The sequence below is a fragment of the Anoplolepis gracilipes genome, chromosome 4 (assembly GCF_047496725.1).
Source record: "Anoplolepis gracilipes chromosome 4, ASM4749672v1, whole genome shotgun sequence".
NCBI lineage: Eukaryota > Metazoa > Arthropoda > Insecta > Hymenoptera > Formicidae > Anoplolepis > Anoplolepis gracilipes.
The window spans coordinates 2486819-2498962 of record NC_132973.1 but is presented as its reverse complement, the minus strand read 5'-3'; the positions used below and the strand labels follow the sequence as shown (position 1 = coordinate 2498962).

At 33.3% G+C, this 12144-nt stretch overlaps 1 protein-coding gene across 6 annotated transcripts in view; it reads right to left on the bottom strand.

Annotated features, from left to right (window-relative positions):
- Positions 1 to 253: 253 nt before the first annotated feature.
- Positions 254 to 12144, bottom strand: part of LOC140665029 (uncharacterized) — a 63343-nt gene continuing 51452 nt past the window's right edge. For 4 of the 6 annotated variants that reach the window (XM_072890700.1, XM_072890701.1, XM_072890703.1 and 1 more), the window contains 4 exons: positions 8782 to 8932; positions 7334 to 7890; positions 6703 to 6970; positions 254 to 6256 (listed from right to left, as the gene is read on the bottom strand). In XM_072890700.1, coding sequence (XP_072746801.1) covers positions 6146 to 6256; positions 6703 to 6970; positions 7334 to 7890; positions 8782 to 8932 — 1087 coding nt within the window. In that variant the 3' untranslated portion in view covers positions 254 to 6145. The remainder of the gene's footprint in view (positions 6257 to 6702; positions 6971 to 7333; positions 7891 to 8781; positions 8933 to 12144) is intronic. The other 2 variants (XM_072890702.1, XM_072890699.1) reach the window with 1 other exon arrangement.

Here is a 12144-nt window from a genome sequence, read left to right as displayed (position 1 = left end):
AGATCTTCGGGCTTAAAACGCACAAAAGAAAATATAAGTCAATATTATTTTTCGTGATAAAGTCCTTAATTGGAGGACTGTATCTTATCGAACAGTACAGTGGTAATTAATTTGATAAACTGTAGGTTCTCGATAGTGGACGTTGTGGTCAATGTTTGCCGATTATTCGCCGACAACGCGAAATGCCTGCGTAGAAGGGAATAAGATTGGAAATAAAATAGACTGGATGAAGTAATCGGTTTGTACACGGCTGTTTGATATTTTCACAAATTTATTTACGTTCTGTGTATCGAGCTACACAAATTACGTAGTAAATTATTGGTCTGTAGTTTTTTGGATTCCCTCTCGCCATACGCGAGTTCTCGCGTGCGCGCAACAATTGCGAGATCTAATAATTGCGGGCACGAATCTCTTTCTTTTTCTCTTTTTCTTTCTCTCTCTCTCTCTCTCTATGGCCGCGCAATTTCACCTTTAACAAATATTTCATCTGCGCATTTCGGGTATTGCGGTAAAGGCCTTTTACACGATACAATCTTTAACATCTGATTTCATTCTTTATTTTCCAATTCTTATTTTACGTCACATTTCTATATATTTTCTAAATAATAAATATTTATATATTTTACATATTTCTTTTCTCAACATTATCTTAAATATAAACATACATTTAAAATAAAACATGTATACAATAATAAATTTATGCTTAATATTTTAATTCGTTAAAACAAGGAATTTAATATTTTTATATCAATTTTTATATATATATTTTTACAAAAAAAAAATATATATATATACACACACGCACGAAGACTTAAGAAATTGCATATCTTTCAGCTGTCTGTTAGCAAATAGCCATTCTAAATTGTAAATTTACCATCTTACTTTATAAACCAGAAATATACCTTTAAATGAGACCTTTAATTGTATCCGGCAATACACGAAGCGCGCACATGTCCGATATTAATCTCGCTGCGCATACACATCCGTGTATCCTTAAATAAACGGACTTTGCATGTTGAGCACCTATCTAAAAAGTCTAAAAACATTACGATAAGGCAAGTAGCAGTCATATATAAACAAGAACGAGGGATGTACTACCGACTACGCAATACAATTAACTAACGCAACATTCGCTTTGGGTAATTTCCGGATCGGGGATTCATCTTTCGCATTTTTTTTTTCAATCATCATCTCTCTCATACTTCACCGCGGCTTCTACAGATTACGTTGTTCGCATGGAAAAAATGCCTTTCTTGCCGCAATTTAAAATATCGATCATTAAATTGCGATTACTTGTAAAAAATTAACAAATTTGGGAATAAAAAAAATCCTTAAAAATAAAAAAAAAAAAAAAACTTGGAATAAACTTGTGAAATTAAATGTATATCCAATCTGAAAAATCAAGGTTGAAATAAAGATTCAAAATTATGTATCTGTAGCTGCAAACACAATAAACTTTCTGCAAATTTTTCCATCATTTGAACAATCTTTTGCAGAAAAACTATATCTATGATTAATATTATATATGTATATTAGTGTATCAAAAAATATTGACTAGAAATGTGATCGAATGAGTAATATAAGATATATGATTCGTATAGAAAAAAATTAATTATTCGACTTATAAAGTATCGATGTGAATAAACTATCGCTTCGATAAAAATTTAATTTTCTGCAAATAATCACATATTGATATGATCGATACCTTGCTAATAATGCCATCCCGTTGTGTGAAAAACAGTTCTTATAATTCGTCACAACTTTTCTCTAGGTAGCAGGTTTTGTAAAACATCGATTCCCTAATGTGGCGGAAAAGCTGTACGAGCGCACGACAATCAACAGGGACAAGCGCATTTTCATTAAGGATTTTTCACTCAATTTCTACCAAATCTTTTGGCACAGGACTTGGCTCGCTTCGCGTTTATTGGCTACGATCCTCGCAAACGTTACGACGTTCCTTTCCGAATCTCTTTCGAAACTGATAGCCATTAATGATTTCCAAGATTGATCCTATAAACTTGACTCTTTGCTGCGTAAAAAATTATATCAAAATAATAAAAGAGAATAACAAGAATTTTATTTCCATCTTTTTTTAAATTCTTTTCAAACATTTCGCTCTATTCATTAACTTGATCAAAAATTTAAAAAAATTTTTTTAAATTATTTATCTATTTTTTAAATTTCTTTTTATTGATGTTGTTAATTTTAAATACACTCTATTATATAATCTTAAATATTCATGGAATATATTTTTTAGAATGTATAATCACACACATCTCCGCGCTGGGAGCCATTTTATTCCGACAATGAGTTTTGCAAAATTCGGGTAAATTAAGAGTAACAGAGATTTATTTCTTGAAATTAAATTCATAATTTTAGACTTGAAAAATTGCAGTTTTAATTTCACAGAGCTGTTAACTTGTTTTAATTTTCTTTTTCGTGATTGATTCTTGCTGACTCTTTCGTAAATGGCTAATCAGTTTTACTTTATCAATTGAATGATAAAACGAATCGCAAAATCGATCTTCGTCGCGTATCGTCCAATTATATATACGTGCGATATCATCCAAATATACGTGGATCGAAAGATTAGAAATTCCAAGTATTCATCATATGAGTGTGTTGCAACAGATGTAAGGCTTGTAAAATCTCGTTTAAAGCTTTCCGGCAAAGCGATTCACAAGTCTGCTTCGCGTTCGATTTTTTTTTTTTTTTTTTTTTTTTTTGGCGCATAAATCGAAACACTTCCGCCTTCTAATAAGTCATTAATAATGGATACAAAGAAACATATGGATCATATGTCTCTCTTACGGTCGAACTAACTCGCTATTTGTAAAACGCATCAAGGGAATATTAATTCCACACGAAGTTGAGTCGTACACATTTCCAATCTGGACACGCGAAAGGAATATTGCTTGCCCCGTCCTGTCTTCGTAAAAAAAATTGAAAAAGAATAAATAAATTTATCAGTTAGATCGTGTCGTGTTACCTCGTTTCTTGCACAAGTTACGATAAAATATTTAAAGTAATCAATCGATAAAATAAAAACGTAACAATAATGGTAATGTTCCATAAAAGATCGAAACTTAAAATAATACCGAAATACCGTTTGTATATCCTATTAATATAATTAACAAAACAACGTACCAATTATAGAAGACACTTAAGAGTTTAAGAGAATTTCTCCTAAACGCTTCTTTTCTCTTTCTCTTTACACTTTTATAAATATAGCTAATTAATATAACAGCACTTCTCTTAGATCCCATATTCAGCTCAAAGAGAGCACGATCGCGCTTGTCACTGGTTTCCTTTCTCCTCGGAAAGATCAACGAATGATGTCTCTTTCTCGAATAATCGCACAGATTGCATTTTCCGTATACACACGTGTGTTTGTGTGTATATATTTTTTCTTGTATATAAATGTAACATCTTTTTTCTAATCTGTTTTGCGAAAACAATTGCGCGGAAAAGATTCGCGCATTAAAGAGCTAAGCGCGATCGTGCCAATGTGAGCACGCATTCATGATCCTATTATCACAGTCAAAAAACTTCCACCCTTTCTCCCATCATATTATAATATAATGTCTCTTCTCCCCTTTTCTTTGAACATTCCTCATTCCGTTCTCGAAAAGTGCAACGATTTCGGGACTTGTTCGAGCAAATGAAATATTTCGCGAACATAGCGCGCGAGCCGTTTATCTCGAAGATGTGACAAGAGGCAAATGCGAACTTAATTCATCTATGCTCGGATGAATGTTTCTAAATGTACAACTACATGTTCGTAAAATCGAATTAAAATCATAATTTTTCTATTAATATAATAATCTGTAAAATATATTTTTCTAAGAAAAATGTTAAACATTAAAATATAATATTATTTAATAAAATAAATATTATTTAATAAAATAAATATTATATTAAAATATAATATCAACTTTCAAAGTTGATGAATCGAATAGAGAATTTTTTAAAAATATTTAATTGCATGTCGTATCTTATAATCGATATATTTTAACAACTCCCTCTCCTTCTTAAATATTATACAAAATTAAAAATAGTTTATATGTGCAATGGACCATTGACAGTCGATTGAACATAAATGAATTAAGTGAGATACTACAACAGGTCGATGACCTCATATGTATGTTTCAACAAGATTCTCAAAATTTAACGCGAATTTTAGAGCCACTTTCGATACGACTCGCGCGATCGTCTTAACTCCAGAAGAAGATAGGTATAACGCTATCGTTACTTCCAGAAACAATCGAGAGCATAATAATAATAGTAACAGTCGTGCGCAAGAGAACACGAATTCTCTTGCATCTCCAAATTCACCCAAACTGCGCAATTTAACCCTTTCAGTACCGAGTTAGATATAAAAACATTATCATCTTCTCCCTGTCGATTCAATTCAATTTTATAATCAACATCTATCAATCTTGCTTAATTTTCTGACCGTTAAGTAAACATTCATTCTCGCACATCGTGGGATATAAATATGCAAATGTTAATATTTAGGCAAGAGTCTTCGTTTTGTTTCCCTCTCTCATTTAAATTCATCAAAAACCTCATTCTGATCTGTAATTTATTACAAATTAGTTTAATTTACACGCTACGATTAGCAAAGACATCGAGAATTACTTAAACAAGATATTATACAAACACCAAAAGTCACGTTAAAATTATCAGTGTGAATAATTCTGAGATAAGTTACACTTCTCTTTTTAACGGGAAAGTTTTTATAAAAACTGACCATTTACAATAATAGAAGAAATCTAGAATGTATATATATATATATATATATATATATATATATATATATATATATATATTTTTTTTTTTTTTTTTTTTTTAATCCGTCAATCTCCAAACTTTTAGGAAAGTCGCATTATTCTGTCCAATGATTTTAATATTTACATTTATAATTCTGCTGCTTGGCATGGAACTGTAACACACTGTGTCTTCACCAACAGCATACTCGCAAAATCTTGCTGAGAGATAGCAGAAAAAATTATATATATAAAGCCGAGGTTACTTTTATCAAGGTTCCCAAAATGGATGTGGCAAGAGAGAAAGAGAGAGAGAGGATAGAATATTTGTTAAAAACTTTTTACCATAATTAAATGCAGGTTTAAGGCAGGTACTGAAAGAGCTAATGGCGAATAAGGAAAGCGAGCTCCTCTATTATACTATCTCGGTCGATACTCATCGGAGTATCGTCGCTCGGCGCGCGCATCGTGTATCACGTACGCTATATCGAGATAAGATTATCCAATTATGATGCTATATAATAGTATTTTAATTATATATATATATATATATATATATATATATTTATATTTATATATATATGTATATAGCAGCGGTGAAATAGAGTAGTGCCCGACTAGCTCAAAATTACATAAGTAACGAACAAGTAATCGCGAAATATGCACTGTTGTTAATCTATATCTGTATGTATAGATACTTTATATATATATATATATATATGTATACAACTATATATATACTATGTATATATACATATACCGTTTTATTCATTTTGCTTCTTTTGTCGTACCCCGGGGCTTATTAGGTACACACGTGACTAGTTTAAAAAGAAAGGAGAAAAAAAAAAAAAAAGAAGAAGAAGAAGAAGAGAAGAGCAGAAACCCCTCTTCGCTCGCCGCGCGAACTTACTCTATCCTCATCGTTTTCTATGTTCTGAGGTATATTTATGTATACGTGTACGCGTGGACACGCGGTTGTAGTCGAAGCAACCTACACAATCTGCAAGCGCACGGATCCGCCTCGCCCCTGTCTAGTCCGCGGACACGTGCGAGGTTCGTTTTAACATTCGCTCGAGGCGCTCCCCGAGGTCTCTCGTTTTACGAGACGGTTGCCTCTCTAAACTCCCTCGGAAGTCTAGGTACTAAAAACGACAATAACGACGTTTATTTGAGGAGGACAATCGCGCAATGGTTTCGCGGAGAAGGATCGCCCTCGCGGCCGCCGACAATTAACACGGCGATAGAACGAAATAACGAAGAAAAAACGAAAATGACGTCGACGTCGTCGTTTACGAGACGATGTCACGTGCACCGGCGGGACGACGGAGTCTCGTGCCATTTTTTAGCTGAATTATATCGAGTTTCACGGTCGAGGGCTAACTCGGTGCGTCTTCCGGTTCCACCACGCCACCGGCCGGCCCCGTCTCGCTACCACCCTGGCTCATCGTTACGAATTGCTGCGATAGTGTCTGCAGACTTTGCCGCACCTACAAATATACGAAAATATTTCCCTATGTTTGAAGGACATGGATAGGGGCTTAGATCGATTAGATGCCGTCATCAAAAAAAATCTCACCGCTGATTCTCTTCGCAAGTTATCTTTGTGAATCGCGATAAGATAAAATTTGAACATCTGGTGTAAATATGTGTAATAAAGTGATTCATGTATTTTTTTATATCTTATAATGAAAATTATAAAATAAAATGTTGAGAGAGAATTAATATGTAAATGGTGTCTACAGCTTGTTTCTTCTTCTTTTATAATTATTTTCAAAACAATCAAAATCTAAAAAGTGGCTAAAAATTTAAAAAATTATTTAAAAAAATCTCACATACCTTATTTGATACTTTGTATTATTTCATTGTTTGGTGAGAGAGTTTATCATTCTAGTATAATCATCGATATACACGAATAAACGAGATAATATGTTACCTTCACAATCTGATCCAGATTAGTGTTAAGATAATGCAATAGTCGATCCTGCGTGAAACGTTCTGGAGAGACGAGAGGGTGGTTAAGATAAGCGGTGTGCAGCCTGTCGATACGCATCATCATTAGAGCCGCCGATACGTAGAGAATTGCCAAGAGAGCCACCAGTATCGCTATCACCATACCGGGTTTCAATCCGTTGGCAAAGAGAAATCTTAATCTACCGGATCTGTTGGGCACCAGCGTCTTTGTTAATACCACTGCCTCCAATCTGAAAACAAACGGAATGATCATTAGTCACAAAAATAAATTTAGTATATATCATTTATCACAAAACGCTGTGTAAACTAAGAAGACTCGGCAAAAATTACTTATCAATTTATTACGATTTTGTGCAAAATACAGACAAATATTTATATTTTTTATTTTCTATTACATTATTATATATATTTTTATTTTTCTTTCCAAGTTTTTATTTGACTTATCTTAATTAAGTTTGCACAATTAATTAAACTCTCGTGATTATATTTAATTCAATTAAAATAATTCAAGTCTAATCACTTCACCACAATCAATTAGACTTGATGAAATGATTTTAATTGTTCATACACAAATAATAAAGATAGAAACTTACCTGGCGGGCGGCAAACTCGGCCTGCTGAGAGCCACGGGCGCAACGTCGGTGGTGTCGACGCAGACGGTTGGCGGTCTGGAAGAAGTCGTCGCCGTGACATCGGTGCCGCTCTCAGACATGCTCGACTCATCCTCTGCGGCGTTCACTTCGGAATCGTCGACGAGCAGCGGGTCCGGCGCCATTAGCTTGTCAGTCTCGCTGTCGAGCACCGGCAACACATCCGGCGTGCGCGGTTCTAACGCCGCGTCCCAGACCTGCTTCATCAGCTTGTAGGTCGAGTCGCGCGACAGCAAGGAACAGAAGACATGTCGCTCTTCCTCGGTGGCCACCGCCACCGCATTCGGTATGATACGCGCAGTCTTCTCCTTGCTGATCTTCAGCACCGACGCCGTCGGTATCAGCAGCTTCGTCACGTAACCGAACACGTTGCTGTAGAAGGCGAAGTAGTTGGGCGTGATGTACAGGTGACCTTGCAGCAGGATATCGCCTACCAGGGCGCAGCTGTAATAATTGAGCACGTGCTCGTCGTCCGCTACCTGAAAACGAGATTTCGAATGCTACGCATTAGGTTGGTACTGCTCTTCTCCCAAGGTTGCAACGAGAGGCATGCGACTTAAGCGCGATCAATGACACATGAGATTCCCTTAGTTTGTTGATATTTCCTAGGAATACTTTTTCTGCGCTCTAAAGATCGCCGAGGTTGATTCTCCTTCAACGATCGTCTTCGTTCTAAAGACGCACATGATCGCAAGTTGATACACGATACTTTGTTTGTCAAACAATGTCAATGTGTGTATCACTTGTGTACCACGCTTATATATTCATCAATAATTCTACGCAGCTTTCATACGGTGTGACGCTATATATTATTATAAATTTTTATCTGATAAAAAAATCGGCTATACTCGTCGAATCGTGAATTCTGATACATCTTAATAACGTATGCCATTAATTCTGTTGTATTTAAACATTCGAGTCTTTTGCTTCTCTGAAGTTTACCGACAGATAAGCAGAATTATTTTTATACTGTACGCAGACGAGGCGTGCATTGACGTATGCATTTACATCCTGAAAATGTTATCTGTCAGATAAGAAAAAGCTAAATAATAGATTTGGATTAAACGAATTACGTTATTTATTAAAAGAAAGGTAACATTTATTAAGTATTTTCTCCTCCTTCTTCTTATATATCTTCTTACAAACAATTATAATCGTTTTGAGGAAACGAATACGCCGATTAAATATACACCTCTGCATTTAAGTTCTTTAAAGCGCCTAAAAATATAAAAACAAACATGTAGTGATTTATGCATATTATACAAGAGAGATTACGAGTTAGGATAAAAATTTTCACGGGAGCCTCGCTCGTTTTATAACTATAATAATAATCATCTGTATGTGACGTAAGAAAAAAGGGAGACAGAAAGGGAATGATGAAAATATTCTACCTGACTGAAATGCCTGTGAAACTTCTTCTGTCTCGCACTGCTAGTCGACGTCGGCGACGACCTCGATGAGGATCTGCTAACCTTTGCTGGAGTCTGCGCGCCGCCAGCTGCCATCGATGGTGTACTCCTACTCAACGGCTTCGAAAGGTGACTGAAAATAAAGAAAAAGCGCGAAAATGTAAAACCCCCACTAATAGATATTAGACATTATGCGGCAGAATATTCACTTGATAATTATATATATTTAAATTCTTAAATATACAAAAATTCTTATTTCCTTAAAAAATAATCTAAGGATGTTGTAGCAAGTATGAACCATTCGTACTGATGTAAATAGTAAATTAAGAATTGATTCAGAAAAGTTTAAATTTTTCTAAAATATTCGAATAATTGCCAAAATAAAAATTTAATAAAGAGAGGATAAAAATTTAGACAAAAGGCTAAACTTTTTTGAAATATTCAAATGTTCGAATATTCTGAATTATTCGACATAAAAATTGCATTAATAATAGCGTACAATTATCGTGACAATAAAAATTCTTTTGTATATGTAACAGTAATTATAATTATAAAAATATTTCTTATATTAATTATAAAAAATAATTAATGAAACAATATATAATCCAAATATATTTTATCTTTAACATATTCTTAGAAAAAAAATAACAGATTCATTTAATCATAACTTGTTAAACGAAACAAAATCCTTACAACCTTGAAAGGTCAATTGAGACTATTCCTTTTGTCGACACCTATATATTTCACTATACGTCATCACACACTTAGAACAGCATCCTGTCTCAAAGATATACATTATCAGGTAAGAAGAAACGTCAAAGGAGAATATCCTGCTTATGCGTATTCAACGTTTATATTTGCATCGTAATAAACGTTTTTTTTAAACTAGAAACTATTTTCTAGAGTATATCCAAACGCAAATTTAAAAGACGGAATAAAATTTCGAGATCAAATATCATTGATTTTTCTAACACCAAAGAGTCATGATGATAACACACAACAACTTGATGATTATACAGGAATTATTTTTTTTTTCTGTATTGCCGAAGCTTACATGATTCAACTAATATTTCTCTTGCATCACATTTGAATACTTACAGACTATACGTATTACATAATATACTTTTTGTTTGTATGCTGTATGCGAATATGCTTGGGTGAAAGGTTTTAAGATTAAAAGATATTTTTTTCTCCATGATAATTAAATATAGTAATTAATTGCAAACTTTGGTGACTTAAGATATCTCGCTTTGAGATTAATTTTATGGATTTCGGTTCTTACTTAATTAAAAAAACAGCCAGATATTTTGCATTTTGAATTATAAATTATGACGAGAAAGATAATAATTATTGAAATAGAAATTTCCATTTTAATTTCCGTTGGAAAATAATATCAAGTAGATCGACTTTTATCATTTATATTTATATTATTTTTTCGCGCTTATCGCAATTTGTACAAAGTTGAAAAAATTAAGAAACCGCTTCTCCACATATTTTATCTGTGTTTGCACTTTTTTTTAAATATCAATATAATTTATACAAACATCAACAAATTTATATGATTTTTCTTAACAAGTTTATATGATCTTTTATATAACAACTTTGAAAACGATTGCAACGTCATGGCATAATACCGCCTGCCAAAAAAAACACAAAAAACTAACTTGTCAGACGTGCTCTGTTCAGAGACTGTCTTGTCCTTCTTGCCCATAATAGAGAGACTCCACAAATCGTTGCCCCACACTTCCACTCGCGTTTGGCCCATCTTTGCATTTTTCGTTGTTTCTCTAATTTTACGTTTTAAAACTCGAGGAAATCTCATATAAACACTTTTGTTCGCAGTGATCAACAACTCGTATCAAAAATTACTATCATTTGATAATAATATAGATATAGAGTCATATATGATGCTGTGAATGACAAAATCCGTGTATTATAAAAAGATATGGAAGCCTTCACACACTTTTGAAAATTTCGACACAATATTGCAAAATAAAACGTAGACAAATGATTTCACTAGATATTTCTTATAATTGTTTTGCATAAGGAAGGATTATTTTTAATTAAATGAGCAAGTTTTACACTTTTCTCGACACGAAAAGACAACAACTAGATACATTTATCAAATAAACTGTATCAAGATCTAATATAATTTTCTGTATTTACTTTTCACAATTTTATTATCAAATTAATTTTAAAAAATAACTAAATTTATTTAAAATAAGTAAAACGTTTGTGATATACTTAAGTTCCTTATTTATAAATTTATTTATATAATTTATTTATAAAAAAATTTATACTCGTGAAAACTCGAATACATCTGACAAGTGCAGAGAGAATATCTATCGCTACACTGACAAAAAAATAGTGTTGAATCAACAACAGCATTGTGGTTGAAATTTATTTTATTAATTCAACAACATTATTGATCAAATTAATAACGCCACGTATTGATTTGATTAATAATGCTATTGAATTAATAAAATAAATTTCAACTATAATGATGTTGTTGATTCAACACAATTTTCTTTCAGTGTATAATTAAAAAAATGTGAATAATATAAATAACTAAATATCCATGTTTAGCTTTTCGTATCAAAAATCACTATTACGTAATTACTATCATTTGATAGTAATACAGATATAGATTTATATAATAACAAGCTGTAAATAATAACAAAATCCGTATCGTAAAACAATACGGAAGTCTTCAAACACTTTTTGAAAATTTCAACAATCTCTTACAACCAAGATTTCTCCCGATCAAAGTAATATACTGCAATAACGAAAACGTTAATCTCAATCCGAATCACTGACCGTGTCGATTCATCTTTCTTTCATACATAAAGGCGACCGCTCGATGTGCAGTCTAACGCGTGACTACTTCAAGTAGAATCGCGCTGAGGTTTAACAATCCGCTGTCGACGTCGATGATAACACGTGAGAGACTGTTTGGAGCGTCTGTTGAGCCATCGCAGAAAAAAAGTCATGCGGCGATAAATGGCGAATGCAAACGTAAGTCTGATAATAATACGTGACAAGATCGAAAAAAATTGGCAGACGGAGAGGAGGACGAGGATTACGATAAGAAGCGCGAGAAGGCTTTATTGTGGCATCGTGATAGGATTAGCGAACCTCGATGCAATCTTGAAGACGTTCACGAGTAAGAACGAGACAGGAAGCGAATATTGAACGTTCTTTTTTCCGGTGTATTAACATTTACATTGCACTGATAAGGGCTATACTTTGTACACGCATATCTTCCTTGTTCCGGATTATCTTTTGCGACACAGTCCCTGTATGTCATTGTATATGAAGAGCAATCGTAATCTCTATCGACAAGCT